Below are 16,276 nucleotides of genomic sequence, written 5' to 3' on the forward strand. Positions count from 1 at the left end.
GGCTCCGAGTGTCCGCCATTTTGAGCGTGGCCTCAAGTACTGTAAGCTGGAAGTTGGGGCCAGAGGAACAGATTACCTGAATTAAAACTGAGTTCCTAGGGAGCAAAATTTAGGAATTCTGTGGCCTCTTCATCCCTTTCCAAAGCGCCTGACCTCGCGTAGCCACCTTCCCATCAAGGCCTCTGTTTTTGTAAACTTCTCGCCGCACAACCCGCCCATTGACCCGGAACTCTTCTCTGCCAGGGTTGTCGGGCCCCTAACCCCTGCTTCTGCGCCTGCGCGCCAAGGCGGCTCAGATGCCGGCGGTCTCTGCGGGAGAGGGAAGATGGCGCTTGACGGACCGGAGCAGGTATGGCGGCTGCGGCGGCCGGGCGGGGACTGGGGGCTCGATGCGAAGAAGGCGTGATCCGAGGTGGACTGCCAGCTGGGGGCAAGAGGGTCGGGTGAGTCGGGGTTGGGCGGACCAATCCAGAGGGGGCCCTGCCTGGGACTGGATCTGCTGTGTCAGTGCCGCCCCCGGCGGGTAAGGGCCGGGAGAGGAAGACAAGACCCCGTGGAAGCCAGAGTGGGTGAGGGGAAGGGTGGGAACGGAAACCGGCCCGTCCGCGAGTCGCAGGAGGCAGGGCCCCCGATCCTCCTGGTGGCTCCGCTTGTCAGTAATGATACCTCGGGTTTCTATAGCGCTTGATTCGTTACAAAGCACTGCCGTGTATGTTGTCTCTTGATCCTCCTGAAAGTCTTATGAGGTAGGCGGCATTCTTATTCTGCTTTTAGTTTAGTCATGGGGAGTGGAGGGTTCTAAAGAGATGGACTGAGAAATTCGAACCCAAATCATTCCTCCAAAGTCCGGGCTGGAAATGGGATTTTCCCTTGGATTTTTAGCCTTTTCAATAATTACACTGTGTCTTCAGATGGAGCTGGAAGAGGGAAAAGCAGGCAGTGGACTCCGCCAGTATTATCTGTCCAAGATTGAAGAATTGCAGGTGAGGACGGACTCCAGAGGTCCAGAGGCATCCCCCTTCTAGGTAGAAAGGGGATGAAGGATTGATGGAGCATGTGTCTACCAAGCCATATAATTCCCCTGGGGGCGCCGTGGAAGAAATAACTAGTCAACCATAACAAGTATACAAGTTACTTCTGGTTTCTCTTCACTCCCACCCCTTTGAAAGTAATCAATATTCAGTTTATTATACATCGTGAAGAGTCAAATTTTAACCTAAAAGGTTCCTTTTAGCCAAAGATCGTTCTTTTTAGAAGAAGCCTGAACGAGTGGGTTTCCTATATAAGAGAAGACATAAGCTCAGAAAAGATTTAGCACACTGGGGTTGGGGCAGGGTGAGAGGAGGAGGGCAGACAATTGCCCAGTCTGTATAATGCTGATTCCATGGGACTGAATGAAAATTGGGCAACCCAGAGCTCTAGCCTACAGATCGAGCAAGAACTACAGCAATAAGGAAATTATTGAAGGATAATATTGAAGGAAAATGTTGAAGGACAACCACAAGGACAATTTCTGAACTCTTGGTACTTTTGCAGCTATCAGGTTTATCATTTTTGAAGTGCTTTTACAGGTGATTTCATTTGTTCTTCATGATGGTCCTGAAAAGAGGCAGGATAGGTGATGTTATCCATGTGTACTTACAGTTTGGTAACAGATCTTTTAAATGGCTTTCCTTAGCCTTATCTACCTATTGGCAGCAGTGGGGTTAGAATTTAGCCTTCTGACCCAATGATCTTTTCACTCTACCATGTTATTGACCCATGAGAAATTAACTATGACAGCCAGCTGTAACATTTCTCCATTAGGGCCTATTATTCGTGGACCAGCATTAGGACAACTGGCCTGTTTTGAGGCCTGCCCTTGGTCCCAGGGGGGAATCTTGGAAGAAAGGATAGCGTCATTAGGATCGTGTTAGACAATCTGTAACGTTCAGGTGCCTTGTACTCTTCTGTCACTCAGTTCATACCAGCCTTGAGGATCTTCGCCAAGAGTTGAATCTTCTAATATTTTCTGTTCTATGTTTCTTATCATCCACAGCTGATTGTGAATGACAAGAGCCAGAATCTCCGGAGGCTGCAGGCACAGAGGAATGAGCTCAATGCGAAAGGTGAGGAGGGAAAGATGGGAAGACCATATGGGCATTTTGTCCGAGGTCTGATTGTTCAGATTTCCCTAAATTGAGACTTCACATTTGGTGCTTATTGTTTTCTCCTAGAGTCCAAGGTCATGCTTTGCCCTGTTATATGGTTGTTCATGCGCATGCCTCTTCTGAGCTCCATTGTAACTCCCTTGAAGACCTAAGTTTTGACTTTCTTTTTGTGATCTTTCTTCCAAAACTTTAAAATGGTGCTTAATTCACGCATACTGAATTGACTCACGGGAGAGGGGACACCAAAGCAGCTGAGTGACCCCTGACTCTTTCCCATCCAGTTCGCCTACTGCGGGAAGAGCTACAGCTGCTGCAGGAACAGGGCTCCTATGTAGGAGAAGTAGTCCGGGCCATGGATAAGAAGAAAGTGTTGGTTAAGGTAAAGGCACCATGGCCCCCAGGAAGCAGCCCAATGCCCAGGGCGTTCCCATACCTTTGTGTGTAGCCTTGCCGGGACACCTGTTCCTGTTCTTTTAGGACTCCTAGGTCTTCCTGGGCAAAGGTGGGTGGTTTAGTGGCCGTCAGGAAAGGTCACGAGCCCTCGTTTCTTTAGGTGCATCCCGAAGGCAAGTTTGTCGTAGATGTGGACAAGAACATCGACATCAACGATGTGAGTGTGGCGTGTGGGGGTTGGGGTCAGCTCTCCCCACAACACTTGCTGACGTCTCTCCTCCCGCCCAGGTGACACCCAATTGCCGAGTGGCTCTAAGAAACGACAGCTACACTCTGCACAAGATATTGCCCAACAAGGTGGACCCCCTGGTGTCACTGATGATGGTGGAGAAAGTGCCAGATTCAACCTATGAGATGATCGGTGGACTGGACAAGCAGATAAAGGAGATCAAAGAAGTGATCGAGCTGCCTGTCAAGCATCCTGAGCTCTTTGAAGCGCTGGGCATTGCACAGCCCAAGGTGAGAAGCAAGGCTTCTGTGGGAGGGCCCTGCTGTTACTGTTCGTCCTGTCCCGGCCAGAGTGAGCACAGGGCTCAGGACAGACTGGACCCCGCTTAAGCTGGCCCTCCCCGTGGAAGAGGGGCTGGGGGAGAGGGCTGCCGCGGCAGCACTGAGGTGGTTCAGAAAGAAGCTTTATGAGGGACCTTGGCATTCGGTACTTACGCTCCTAGCATCTAGTGTGAGACCTAGCCCAGAGCGAGCGCTCAGGAAATGTTCACGGAGTGTGGTATGGGGGCTGGCTTCTGCCCTGAGTTCTCCCATTTCTCTCTAGGGGGTGCTGCTATATGGGCCCCCAGGCACTGGGAAGACACTGTTGGCCCGGGCTGTGGCTCATCATACAGACTGTACCTTTATTCGTGTCTCTGGCTCTGAATTGGTACAGAAATTCATCGGGGAAGGTAACTGACTAGACACCTGAAAACGAAGAAGCGAGTGGGGGGAAGTGAGGGTAGGGGACTCATTGCCTCCTTAACGCCCGCCTGGCCTCTGCACAGGGGCAAGAATGGTGAGGGAGCTGTTTGTCATGGCACGAGAACATGCTCCTTCTATCATCTTCATGGATGAAATCGACTCCATTGGCTCCTCACGGCTGGAGGGGGGTTCCGGAGGGGACAGTGAGGTGCAGCGCACAATGCTGGAGCTGCTCAACCAGCTGGATGGCTTTGAGGCCACCAAGAATATCAAGGTGAGGTGGTGTCCAAGGAAAGGCCCTGGGTGAGGTGAGCCCGAGGAAGGGCTTGGTTGATGCCACCACGCCGCTTTCTCCACTCAGGTTATCATGGCTACTAACAGGATTGACATCCTGGACTCAGCGCTGCTCCGCCCTGGGCGCATCGACAGGAAAATTGAATTCCCACCCCCCAATGAGGAGGTTTGTGACGGGCAGCGCCGGGAGCGGCTCTGGCTGTGGGGGGGGGAGGCCACGGGGCTCAGGCTTTTCCTCTCTCTCCTCTAGGCCCGGCTGGACATTTTGAAGATTCATTCTCGGAAAATGAACCTGACCCGGGGGATCAACCTGCGGAAGATTGCTGAGCTCATGCCTGGAGCGTCAGGGGCTGAAGTAAAGGTAATCGGAGAGCCCGAGTTGAAAGGGGCAGAGGCAGAAAGGTCCGAGTTCGAGGGCGTGCGGCAACAGTGCCTGGCTTCCTTTCTCTGCTCAGGGCGTGTGCACCGAAGCCGGCATGTATGCCCTGCGGGAGCGGCGAGTCCACGTCACGCAGGAGGACTTTGAGATGGCAGTGGCCAAGGTACAGGCCTCTACCTTCCGGCCTTTGTGGACGGGGTCTCTGGAGCAGTGGGAAGAGAGCGTGTGTCGGCTCAGTTTGTAACCTAATGCTTTCTCCCTCCAGGTCATGCAGAAGGACAGCGAGAAGAACATGTCTATCAAGAAGCTATGGAAGTGAAGCGGTGGTCTTTTGTGTGGTTCCTTCAAATAAAGCTCTGCAGGACAAGCTCTTAAGGGCTTCGGTCTGTTAATGCGTGGCCACACCGTTCAATGACCAAGTCTGGGTATCACCGATAAACAAGGATTTATTTGGAAATTTCCAAACCTGCCAGAAGTGGCACTTGCCAAGCCCTGGGGTCCGCCCTCCCTACCGAGTTCCAAAGGGCAACAACGGTTCTCCCCACCTCCCCCTCCACCGCTCACGCACACCCGTACCTCAGGCCATGCCAGAGAACTGGAGTCCCCTCCAAGGAGGCTCTACCACCCTGGGCCCAAGAGCTGGGGCGGCCGCCCTCTGGCATCCCAGGAGATGATGGCGGCCAGAGCCGCTTGCATAGATTGAGGAAAGAAAATAAGGAAGGAGGCACCAAACAGGGCTCCCTGAAAACCCCAACTTACCCCTGTACAAAAAAAGTGGCTCCCGCATAGAAAAACCTGCTTCCCAAATAGTGCAAATACCCAAAGGAAAGGAAAAAACCAGCAGCAAGACTGCGCTGGTAGGAATGGCAAAGAACTTTGGTTTAGAAAGGCCAGGAAGAGTGTGAGCTGTGCCCCTCTTCCTCACCCAGCTCCTCGGAGCCAGCGCTGATGCTAGCTCCGAGGGGGTCTGTAAACAAGCAAAGCTGGCGGGCCTGGTTCTGAAGTCTCCATTGCAATGTCAAACTACAGCCTCCAGCGGACCTACTTGGGCCTGCCTGCCTGCAGGGAGCAGAGGAGGCATCTGTTCTGAACCCATTTAAAGCCAAAGTGTAAAGTAAATATAAGGCTTCGGGGACCAAGCAACAAGGAATCCTATCACTACATTTACGAAACTACAGCCGGGGAACACAGGGTGACAGCAGACACCCTTCACCCCATCCTTAGCCTGTGTGTCTGTGGCCCCAGAGGGTGGTCCCCTTCCAGGTGGAGGTGGGGGGGGGGGTCCCTGAGCAGTTAGGTCAGGCGGATTCCCAGCACCTGTTCCAGTTCTTGCCTTCGCTGCTGCACCTGGAGAAAGGAGAGACCGGCGGCTCAGGCCTCTGCCACTTGCAGCCTCAAGAGGGCGCACAGGGCAGAGCCTCACCTTGGCAAAGATGTGCCTCCCCACTGCTTCCTGGGCCCAGGGCTGGTGGTAGAAAGCAGCTCGTCTCTCTTCCTCAGGATTCCCAATCACATCAGTGATGATCTGCAGAGAGCCAGGAGGAGAGCTGTATGCGGTGCCATTCCCACCCCTGCGAGCAGAAGTAGTGACGGGGAGGGGGTAAAAGTCCCCCAGGGCTTAGCATGGGATCAACCTCAGGAGGAGGACCACACCTTCAGATCTCGGCGCTGAGATCGGAGCCACTCCTGGATGAAGTCCTGAGGGTCAGTGCTAAAGCTGAGCATGAAATCCCTCTGGGTCTTCAGCTGGTTGATGGACTCAATGGTCTCATGGATCTGGAGAAAGGAGTACGTGTGTCAGACTGGTCCCCACTCTTAGCATGTCCTGTTTCCAGGCCTAACCCCAAAGGACTCAGAGCAAGATCCCTTCCCAAGGTGCTACATGTACAGAAATGTCCCCCAACACAGCCTACCCACCCTCATCTTGGGTCCCTGAGGAGGCTGGGAAGGCAGAGGGCCCACCTTGACGTCAAGGGAGGCAATCTCCTGTTGATTGGTGGTGGAGGCCAGAAAATTGCTCATCTGGGCCTTGAGTGGGTCGTCTACCTCCACATCAATGTCATAACACGCTGTCTTCTTCTGGTCATTAGGGTCTACGCTGTAGGCAGGACACAGGAGGGGAGGGGTCAGCACACAGCTACGTTCATCCCGCCCACCAGGGCCAAACCTGCACATGCTCAGGTAGCAAGAAACCAAACCTGCTGCTTTTCTTTGGTTTTACATCAAGCCGAAAGTAAACGGTTTTTGTTCTTAACGTATAAGGCTTTTTGTTTCTAATGTTTTATTTATTTTTGAGAGCGTGAGAAAGAGCGTGTGAGCAGGGGAGGGGCAGAGAAAGAGAGGGAGACAGGATCCAAAGCAGGCTCTGCACCGCTGTCCGTGAATTCATGAAATCATGACCTACGCCAAAGGCGGACGCTTAACCCACTGAGCCACCCAGGCGCCCCGAGGTAAATGGCTCTTCAAAGAGCCTTCCCATTCCCCCCCCTTCCATTTACCTAATGACGTGGTTGATGACAATGGGGTCTGGATGCTGCAGCAATCCAGCCAGCTTCATGGGAATCTCCGAGAAACGAAGTCGGCCACAACTGAAGATCTAGGGAGAGTACCAAAGGCCTGGTGATGCCTTGGAGGGCACAGAGGGAAATGGGCCATCCCAGGGTCAGTGTGGAGAATGTGGCCAAGAACAAGCCCCGCAGGGAGGTGAAGCAGTGGGCAGGGCAAGGGCCACGAGACAAGGGGGGGGGGGGGATGGCCGCCAGCTCACCTGGCGGAAGTAACGGTTGCAATTGATATACTCCCGCTCATGCCCGTCCTGCAGCTGGTTGTGTTTGATATAAAGCCACAGGGCCTGCATGATGGCGGCCCTGGTCTGTGTGTGCACCCCTAGCAGCCTTGCCAGTCGGGGGTCCAACTTGTACTGGGGAGGCTGGAGACAGACAGAGGGGAGTCAGGGGGTGTGGTCTTGTGAGAAACCAAAGTGGAAGGATCGGGCAGGACAGAAAGGGTTTACCACAGGAACCGGCTCTCCTCCCCCAGATGACTCCCTGGGGCCCCAGACATTTGTCACCTGATGATCCAGCATGAGCAGGAGGGTGCACTTGACGTTGAGGTCTCCAGGCCGTTTCACCTGGAAGCCATCAGTCTCCTGGGTGGTGGGCATCCGGTGCCACTGGCAGGGAGGAGGGGAGCAGACCTCATCACCAAGGGAGTGGGGCCGGAGCACACACACCTCGCCCTCTACAGGACCGACGCCACTTCTCTGCCCACCCAGCATGTCAGCCTGTGCTCCCCACGCCCCAGGGCCACTCTTACCTCCACCAGGTGGTTGTCAGGCCCATACAGTTCCTTGTCCAGCTCAATGACGAGGCTCTTAAAGAATGAAGAAAACTTCCTCTTCTGTTTGCTAGGCTGGGGAACAGTAATGGGTGTGAGTTGGGGGTGCTGCTGACCTCTCAACCTAACCTAGGCTAAGCCCCCAAAAAAGTACTATTTCCATCCTGCATCTCAGGGTAGTGAGACTCTTGGGCCCCGAAGGAAGCAAGGAGACAGGGCAAAATGAGGCGCCGGATGCAGGGAAAGGACTCTGGGGGTACCCTGCTGGCAGCCAACGAGGACTGAATTAGAAAGGGGTACCCCTTCTTCAAGACACTTCACTGCCACCCGCAGGATAGCTCTTGTAACCACCATACAAATCTTCAAGCTCTGGCTTGGAGCTGTGACCCTGCAGTGCCCTCTCCCTCAGGCAGGACTTCACTCTTAAGCCCACACAGGCCACCTCCCCTCCAGACACCACCTCTCCCAACTCACATCATCCAGCAGTTTTCCCTCCACTCGGAGTTCCCAGGAAGCCACCTTGTCCCCTGCTGGGGTTCCCCCGGGGGTCCCTGCGTTTCCTGCATTATCACCTTCTGCTTTGCTGGGACTGAATGTATTAGAAATATAGATCCGCAGCTTTCGTTTTTGCTAAAGAGAGAAAGACAACCAGCTAGAGGTGGGCCAACACGTTGGAAAACAATGCTACCCAATCTTTGTCTGAACCCACTCGACATCAATACTGAATGCTGTCTAGGGGCCAGGTACCTTGTTAGGTACCGGAAATCGGGAGTAGGAAATCCCAGTCCCAGACTTCAGAGAACTCACAACTACGGAGGAGAGAAAGGCACTACTGACAACTCCAACACAGTGCAATTGGTGGTGTTGACAGGTGCGCACAGGGTGCTATCGGGCAAGTTGGAAGCTTCCAGCACACATTTTACACGAAACTCAAACACTGGCCCCAAAGTATTCTGGCCTCTGGAAAGCTTTTACCACTCAGGGGATTATTCTAGATTATTATCTTTAAACCAGGGGAGTGTGTGCATGGAGGTAGGAACTACGCTTATCCATCTCTAGTCTTGCCCTGCAAACTTCTGACTGTGATCCGTAAGGTTTACATCTTAAATGACTCAGGAGGCACATACATATATAAATATCTGAAACAAAACATCATTAAACAATACTTTTACTACTATGGTAAGTATTATACTACTGTGAAGTATTATAATTTCTACTATTTTATATTTTGTTAAAAACAGGCTGGGCAGGGCACCTGGGTGGCTCAGTTGGTTAAGGTTTCTGACTTCGGCTCAGGTCATGGTCCCATAGTTGACAAGTTCAAGCCCTGGATCAGGCTGTGTGCTCATACCTCAGGGCCCGGAGCCTGCTTCGGATTCTGTGTCTCCGTCTCTCTCTGCCCCTCCCCCACTCACACTCTGTCCCTCATTTCTCTCAAAAACGAATAAAAACATTAAAAAATTAAAAAAAAAAAACAAACATGCTGGCCCCACCACATTAAATTGAGTTCATGTTCCACTAATGGGCTGCATCCTGCAGTGTGAGAAATCACAGACCCATGCTTGGCAGACCCAGGCCGGAACACAACATCAGGGGGAGGCAGAGAAGTCTGGGAAGGCCCAGGACTGGCCGGGGCTGCACACACCGTCAGAGGCTTTTTGATGGCCTCTTGGATCTCCATCCGCTTTCGGGCAATGGTCTGGTCCAGCTTCCGCTCAAAAGCCAAAAGATCCATATACGCCTGAGACTCTGGGACAAGTTCCCGAATCTAGAAGAAGAGAGGAATTCATTAGTTTGTTTCAGCTGCAGCTCTGGCTCCTTGCTCCGCTATCCCAGAGTTGGGGGAACCTGACTGTACCCGCAGCCTGCCAGCCACTGGGTAAGGCCTCCTAGGCCCCCACCCAACATACTCACTCGCTGAGGTAGAACCTTATCTGCCATCTTCCTCCTCTTTAACCTGGGGAGGACAGAAACCCATTTTAAGGGGTCAATGGTCCAAAACACCTCCCCTCCCTTCCCCTTCCAGTCCCTAGGACCCTCCCCCAGAAGAACCAGGAGTCTCCCTCAGTCATTAGAGCGCTTAGGACAGAAGGAACTGCTCTGTTACCACCAGAGCTGTGCCGGGCAGAGCAGGAGAAACAAGATGGTCTTACCCCCGGCGCTGGGCCGGCATTGGATGCTGGGCCTGGGGCACCAGCAGGCGTTTTCGGAACGGGTCCATCATGGTGGGTGGCATGCCAGGTCGAAGTGGAGCAGCTGTGCCAAAAGGGGAGCCGGCAGGGGGCCCCACCTGCAAGCCAGCCATGGGCATCCGGCTCCCTGGTGACATACCGGGCCGCTGGAAGAAGCAAGCCAATGGGGGTGCATAGGTCAGCGGCAGAGCCCCACGGGGCCCATAGCCCATTCCCTCCATCCCTCTCCTGGGCTGGGTCTGGCCCTGAGCAGCACACCGCAGAGCCCCGCTTGGAGGACCAGGAACAAAGGGGAGCAGGTGCCCAAGAGCAGAAATGTAAACCACACCTGCCCCGCCCCCTTCAACCACCCTGGCGTCAGTGCCAGCAAATGAGGCCTGCCAGAGTCTGGGGTGGGCAGGAGAGTCCTGCCTGCGAGGGAAGGGCCCGCAGGAGTGTTTTGGGGCCCACTGCCACCTTCCAGCCCGAGTGCACGACGCCCTGCTCCTTGGAACCAGCCGGCTCTAAGACACTCCCGACACCATCGCGTGATCCCACCAAGCACTCCTATCTACTTCCTTCCCCAGCTGGAGACAGAAGCATGGCCTGGGGGCAGTGTCACAGCCAGGTGGAAGGGTGCAGTGTGATATGAGCAGGCAAGGCCCCAACATCCATCTCCTGGCACCAGCCTAGTGGTGTGACTAAAGGGAGGAAGACAGTCCAATGGGCTGGCGAGCCTATCAGGCAGGGGCACCCTAGGTGAGCAAGCCACAACAGGATGGGCCGGAGCATGTCCCAACCGGTACGGGTGGCCTCGGGTACAGTACAGAGACCATCTGGTCACCATATGGCCCCTATTCACAACCCAGAACTGGACCCTTCTCTCCACCTCCCTACTGCCCTGTTCCCTACCCCTATGCCGAGAGACCCCAAGAGGAAAGCTGTGGCTCCTGTGTGGCCTATCAGAGAGCGGCTGGCACCCGGGCTCTGTCCGCGGTCTGTGCACCACCTGGCGGCTGGGGCTGTTGGGTGCTTAACTCAGCCCTCACGATCCCAAACTGGAGAACGGAGGGAAGATTATGCAAGATCAGTCATAGGGTCACCAGGAGCCCGGGTTAAAGAAACGGCTTCTGTAGAAGTCTGCAGAAGGATTTCCCACTGAGGTCCAGCTCCCCAACATTTCTGGGAGTAACCCTGCCCCCCCCCCCCCCCCGCCTCCCCCTCCATAGCTGCTGCCTGCAAGGCCTGTTTGGCAGCTCTGCTTTGCACACACTGTCCCTGGCAGCTTCACAGGGCTGGCCCCAGGGCCCAGATTATGCAACCAGCACAACTACCCCACCAAGCCAGGCTAGGTGGGGACTTGCACCAAATCAGAGAACCTCCTACCCCCAACCCCGTATCATGGAGATGAGAATTTTCCCCCCACTTTTTCATCTAGCGCCAAACTCATGTTCTCAGCACAGAGGGTCAGACTCCTGACCAGAGGGAGAGATGAAGAAAAGTGACCCAGAGATGTAGGGAAGGGCAAAGGGGGAGTAGGGTGGGAAAAGCCATCTGGGGGAATGGAGTTGAACGTGGGGGACTCTGGGGCTTCAGGAGGCCTGCCGCGAAGAGATTTGTCCAAGCTGCTGAAAGGCAAAGGACAGCCTGTTTCTCGGCCTTAATGAGCCATGGCCAGAGATTACAGGAAACAAACTCAGTGTGGCCACAGCTGTAAACCCAGGCTCCAGACACGCTAGACATATTTTCCCCACCCTGAACATGAGCCAGAGGGCAAGAACAGCTGGAGCAGTGGGACCTGCACAGAGTGAGACAGGGCCCTGAGGTCCCCAAGAAGCCACTCACTAGGACTTTCACAAAACCTCCTCGGCACCACCCATCCCTCCTAGGCAGGTGCTCTTGTAGCAGGAAGTCCCCAGTCAAGGCTGCAGGGGCAGGGCCTGGAATAGGCCCCTCCCAGACATCTGCTCCAAACTTCCCAGGCGCAGGGCCCCCAGCTCACCCCAGGCCCCAGGCTTCTCCCAAGAGGGAGAAGAGGCCCAGGGGAAGGTTGCTTAGTCCCAGCTTAGTCTTGCCAAGCTCCACACCTGCTCTTTGAAGCACCAGTAACTCCTCTTCAAAATAAAAACCCCAAGAGTTAAAAAAAAAAAAAAAATACAAAGCCCAGGTCAGGCCTCTCAGGCCCTATAAGTCCCTCGCCTGCAGTTGAGCGAGGTAGGCCTGGCTCAGTGCCCTGAACCTCGGAAGTGTGCAACAACGTCCTCTCCCTAGCCCAGCAGCAGCCCACGACCTAAGTGTGATTCTGCCTCCACCACCCAGGACAGCAGCGGCGCGTGGCTGGGCCTGATGCTGCTGTCTCCAGAGAGCACACACACAGCCCTGCCTCAAAGCCTGTGGCCCTGGCGCTCCTGGTGGCCGGGCCTAGGAGAAGAGAACATACCCCTCCCTAACTAGAAAATATTTTGAACTCTGGAGTGAACCCAACAATCTGTGTTTCTTTGGGTTTTGTTTTTCCTTAAGCTCCTCTGTTGAGTATGATCCACAGCTAGAACTCCTTCCACTGTGTGGAGGGAGATGGGTCGTCACTTCCCTTCTTTCATTGGCTCCCCTACTTGCCCAACTTGGGCCCTGAAACCCTTGCTCTTCTAGCTCACCCCATGTGCTCTGACAGGAACCCCTTTGCTCCTGAGATCTCAAGTCCCATCTCCTAAAGTCACACAACTGGACTTGGAAAGAGGCCAAGCAAGATCTTCCTCAAACTTAGCCAGAGTGAACTGGGTCCTCCCTCTCCCTTTCTACCTCTAATGCCCCTCCCCAGAAGAAGAGGAGGTGATGAAAAGCTGGTGGGCTAGAAAGCCTGGGGAAGCAGAGGCTCAGTGCCTTCCCCTTGGTTCCCAACCCTAGCAGCCTGGGACTACCCAGCCAGCCAGCCAGCCAAACCTTGCCACTGGCCCTAGTCCACTCCCTACGTATGGTTGTGGAATTCATTTTCTCAGGGGCATTCCCCAGGCCACAGTGCCCATGGGTTTCCAGCAAAGGAACTGGAGAGGCTCCTATCTGTTCCTTAGATCCTTCTCAGGCCAAAGGCCCACAAGGAGGCTCCAAGGCCAGCCCTCAGCTCGGTAGCCCAGGGGCTGGAATGGAATGACTGATGCAGGGATCCCTCAGCAACACCTTGGAGCCATGAATCCCCAAGTGGGAAAGCAAGATGGGAGTGGTTGGGACCAGGTCTATCTCTGTCAATACCCAGACCCTTTTTCTTTACAGGGAGGAGTGAGAATGAGGAGTTAGAGGGAAAAATTACTCCTCAGTTAAGAATCTCTTTAGAAAGTGAGGGCCCAAGGCTCATGGGTAGGGGAGGAATGCATATCCTACTCCATGAGGATCCATTTTTGGAGGCTCTACCTGGAGATAACAGAGTAAGCCCCAGCTTCCTTGGGAGATTAGCAAAGAAGCCAGTGCCAAATGCTGGGGCACACAGGTTGGGTGGAATATGGCCATGTTAGAACTTAAAGTCTAAATAAAAGTGGAGAGGGGGTGGGGAAAAGGACAGGCACAATTCCTAAGCATTCTGGGGTAACCAGAAACAATGCACTTGGCGGGGACTGATGAGCAGGATCCTCATACTTACTGTATGAGTTCCTCATACACTGACCCTAAGGATGAAGTCTCTGCTTCTCAATGGCCTTTGAAGCTGCAACCTGAGAAGCTCTCTTTGAAGCCAAACTCCAAAGGAGTCAGGACAGAACTCTTTGAACAACTCTCACAGGCTCCTCCAGCCCCAGACCATCAGGGCTCAGTGGAGCCTCTCTGCTCCTGCAGACTAATCAACTCCTGGACACTATGACACCAGGCAGGAAGCCAAAAAGAGAGTCTGCCCAGAATGGGCTGGGTTTTCCGCCTTCCTCAGGCCCCGCCACCACCATCTGTGGTCGAACCCAGAACCATCCCATGCAAGGACTCCTGGGCCTGACCAGGAGTAGACCCTGCCTGGCATAGATTGGAATCCTCTTCCTCTATCTTCTACCTCCCATGCCTGGGAAGCCAGGCCCTTCTTCCTCCTCATCAGCAGCTGGGAACCATCTCAGACTCGCTAGAACTCTGCCAGTTCCCAACTAGAAAAAAAAAAAACAAAACAGCGCAGACTTGGAGTGGGACCAAGGCCAATGCAGGGTAACCCTGGTTTCTCAGTGAGGGCCCTTTTGCAAAACTTTCTCAGCACTTCCCAGAACCCCCTACCCTAGGATCTACACTAGCATTCTCAACCCAGTCGCCTACAACTCACTAGCTCCAACTCCTCCATCTCTCAGTTACTCAGAATCCCGGTTCCAAGAAAGCCTCCAGGCCCTTCCAACCGCTTCAAACCCTCCACCCCAGAATCGTTCTTACCCTCTCCCCCAACTGCCCCACCACCCGGCCTTGCCCTCCTCCCTGTCCCGTGCACTCCGCACGCTGGGTCCCTGTGCCCTCTGTCCGTCGGCTGCCCCGGGGCCCTCACTCGAGGCCCCAGTAGCTCCATGCCCCGGGCGTGCTCGCGGCGGCGCCGCCTGCCCATCCGCGCTCCTCACCTGGTACTGCGCCGCGGGGCCCGCGGGGCCCATGGGGCGGAAGGCGGCGGCCCCGGGACCCCCCACACCTCCAGCCGGTCCTGGCCCCCTGAGCGCCGGTCCGGGCAGCATGCCGGGTCCCGCTGGCGGAGGCGGCGCCCCCAGAGCCGCGGCAACTGCGCCGCCGCCAGGACTCAGCGGAGGCAGCGGGAACCCGCCCGCGACACGGCCCGACATCGCTCCGTCCCGTCCGGCGGTGTCGCGATCCGGGCTCCGGGCTCCGTGTCGAGTCCGCTCCGCGATCCGTGATCCGGGACTTTCCGATCTAAATTCCGGGTTCTGGGGTTTGTTGATCCGGGTTCCGGGATTTCCTAGTCCAAGACCTCGAGTTCCCCACAGACCCGGTTTGGGGCAGGGCCGATCCTGATTCCGGTCCTGCCCGGGGAATTCCGGATCCGGGATCTGCTGCAGGCCCGCCTGCCGCCCGCGGCCTCCGGAGGTTTGGCCGACAGAGTCCAGTTACCCAGAGGCGGCAACTAACTCCCTGCCCCGCCCAAACAAGCCCAGCGCTAGGCCCCACCTATACCCAGCGGCCCAATGCCAGGATGCCTCCTCAAATCCCGCCCATCGCGAGACCCGCCCCTGACGGGCACCGCCCCTAACCGTCAGCCCCAGAGCCACGCCCACACCCCTTGGACCAGCCCTTGGCCGGAGAGGCGGGGGCGAAAAGCTGCGCAGGAAGCGCTGTGCAAGGCGCGGGGTCAGAGGTCGAAGGTCACTTAGGGCTTCAACAGAGAATGGGTAGTTGCTGAGAGCTCCCAGGTGTAGCCGACTCCCCGAGATACCTAGTTACACTCTCTGAAAATAGTTTTCTCGAGTCGCCTTCCTACATTTTCAGCATTAAAGACAACACAGAGCTGTTCTCTGGGGCAGAAGAGCCTCCAACTTTTGACTTTGTTTAAAAGCCCATCCTGGTGGCTCAGAGCTGCCACGGGATATCAGCTGCCCCAGACCCGATCCAGCTGTGTGAAGGGTTGACTTGGCCAAGATCCGAGTTCTTTTTGCATATTTTTAACGTGCTCTGCCTCACTTTAAGGAAGCCTAGCACTTTACTCCACAGGAAATGTTTCTAGTGGGTGGAAATTTGCATTATGAGAAACCTCCCTGTAGTTAAATAAGGGTTTTTTCTCCAGGATTTATAGTACTTAATTGAAAAAAATGCAATACCTTTTCAGAAGCCACTGTCCTGTATCATAAAGTATTCAAAATAAAGTGCTTCAGCTGTGTCAGAGAGCCTACCTTCTGGTCGTCTGGGATTTTCTCCCCATGATCTAGACCAGTGCTTCTTAAACTTCAATGAGCAAAAGAAACATCTGGGGCTCTTGTTCAAAATGCAGATTATGATTCAGTAGGTTTGGGGTCTGAGACAGGGCTTAAGCTTCAGCATTTCTAACAAGCTCCAAAAGCAATGCTGTTGCTACTCAGACAACAGTTTTGAGCAGCCAAGATAGATTTTCACTATATAAATTCTCTGCTTTGTTTTCACCCCTAACAAAGTCTTGCACTATAGCACCCAGATCCTCTTCATAGTACAGTTCTCCACCCTTTTTAGAAATCAGTTCTGCTCACCTGTACTTGCTGGTATCTTTCCTCCAGTGATGAACCCTACTTTGCTGTTGCTTTCCTGCCTCTGGGTCTTCTCAGAGATCATGCTCCTCCTTCAGCCTTTGGGTTCACTGCCAGTCTCAGAACAGGCCACTGAAATTGTTACAGTCATTGAATCAGGGCCCCTCTCCACCCCTGTAAAGTGCGTAAAGAATTCATGATAATGTAATTAGTACCCATTTCAAGACTTTCAAGCTTGTTCCAAGGAGTTTGAGGGAGCAGTAGGGGCAAATCCCCTGGGGAGCTATTCCAAACTATCCCTTCTAGCCACCCCCACTAAACAACACACGTACACAATCCAATGGCTTCCAGTATTTTATTTTAAGAATAAGGTTCCCAGGGGTGACTGGGTGTCTCAGCTGGTTAAGC

General features: G+C 54.4%; 2 protein-coding genes across 6 annotated transcripts; one reads left to right on the forward strand and one right to left on the reverse strand.

Annotated features, from left to right (window-relative positions):
• Nucleotides 1-88: 88 nt before the first annotated feature.
• PSMC5 (proteasome 26S subunit, ATPase 5) lies at nt 89-4,563 on the forward strand. 3 transcript variants are annotated; one of them, XM_006940485.4, is made up of 12 exons: nt 89-443; nt 912-983; nt 2,039-2,108; nt 2,432-2,529; nt 2,704-2,760; nt 2,832-3,062; nt 3,376-3,502; nt 3,599-3,789; nt 3,877-3,975; nt 4,060-4,170; nt 4,265-4,351; nt 4,454-4,563. In XM_006940485.4, the coding sequence occupies exons 1-12, from the start codon at nt 297-299 to the stop codon at nt 4,505-4,507; spliced, it is 1,344 nt and encodes a 447-aa protein (XP_006940547.2). In that variant the 5' UTR covers nt 89-296; the 3' UTR covers nt 4,508-4,563. The 3 variants fall into 3 exon arrangements, with proteins under 3 accessions (XP_006940547.2, XP_003997107.1, XP_019673655.1); XM_003997058.5 differs by having other exon boundaries at nt 89-349; XM_019818096.3 differs by lacking the exon at nt 89-443 and adding an exon at nt 704-746.
• Nucleotides 4,564-4,616: 53 nt separating this feature from the next.
• On the reverse strand, nt 4,617-16,013 carry SMARCD2 (SWI/SNF related, matrix associated, actin dependent regulator of chromatin, subfamily d, member 2). 3 transcript variants are annotated; one of them, XM_045044982.1, is made up of 13 exons: nt 15,872-16,013; nt 9,678-9,862; nt 9,439-9,481; nt 9,170-9,292; nt 7,999-8,154; nt 7,504-7,599; nt 7,259-7,360; nt 6,956-7,117; nt 6,687-6,784; nt 6,151-6,286; nt 5,842-5,964; nt 5,612-5,713; nt 4,617-5,535 (listed from the first exon to the last, which is right to left on the reverse strand). In XM_045044982.1, exons 2-13 carry the CDS (start codon nt 9,851-9,853, stop codon nt 5,482-5,484), a joined length of 1,371 nt encoding a protein of 456 aa, XP_044900917.1. In that variant the 5' UTR covers nt 9,854-9,862; nt 15,872-16,013; the 3' UTR covers nt 4,617-5,481. The 3 variants fall into 3 exon arrangements, with proteins under 3 accessions (XP_044900917.1, XP_011287610.2, XP_023099322.1); XM_011289308.3 differs by lacking the exon at nt 15,872-16,013 and adding an exon at nt 14,264-14,820; XM_023243554.2 differs by lacking the exon at nt 15,872-16,013 and adding an exon at nt 10,608-10,827.
• Nucleotides 16,014-16,276: the final 263 nt, after the last annotated feature.

The sequence above is a fragment of the Felis catus genome, chromosome E1 (assembly GCF_018350175.1).
Source record: "Felis catus isolate Fca126 chromosome E1, F.catus_Fca126_mat1.0, whole genome shotgun sequence".
NCBI lineage: Eukaryota > Metazoa > Chordata > Mammalia > Carnivora > Felidae > Felis > Felis catus.

Excerpts from the sequence above, each read along its gene's own strand:
- PSMC5 (XM_006940485.4), top strand. The coding sequence starts at position 297 with ATGCCGGCGGTCTCTGCGGGAGAGGGAAGATGGCGCTTGACGGACCGG. Across the intron at positions 3,790-3,876 it reads AGGCCACCAAGAATATCAAG|GTTATCATGGCTACTAACAG; the intron begins GTGAGGTGGTGT and ends TTCTCCACTCAG. Across the intron at positions 4,171-4,264 it reads CGTCAGGGGCTGAAGTAAAG|GGCGTGTGCACCGAAGCCGG; the intron begins GTAATCGGAGAG and ends TTCTCTGCTCAG.
- SMARCD2 (XM_011289308.3), bottom strand. The coding sequence starts at position 14,479 with ATGTCGGGCCGTGTCGCGGGCGGGTTCCCGCTGCCTCCGCTGAGTCCT. Across the intron at positions 9,482-9,677 it reads ATGCCGGCCCAGCGCCGGGG|GTTAAAGAGGAGGAAGATGG; the intron begins GTAAGACCATCT and ends TGTCCTCCCCAG. Across the intron at positions 7,600-7,998 it reads AGGGAAAACTGCTGGATGAT|CCTAGCAAACAGAAGAGGAA; the intron begins GTGAGTTGGGAG and ends ACTGTTCCCCAG.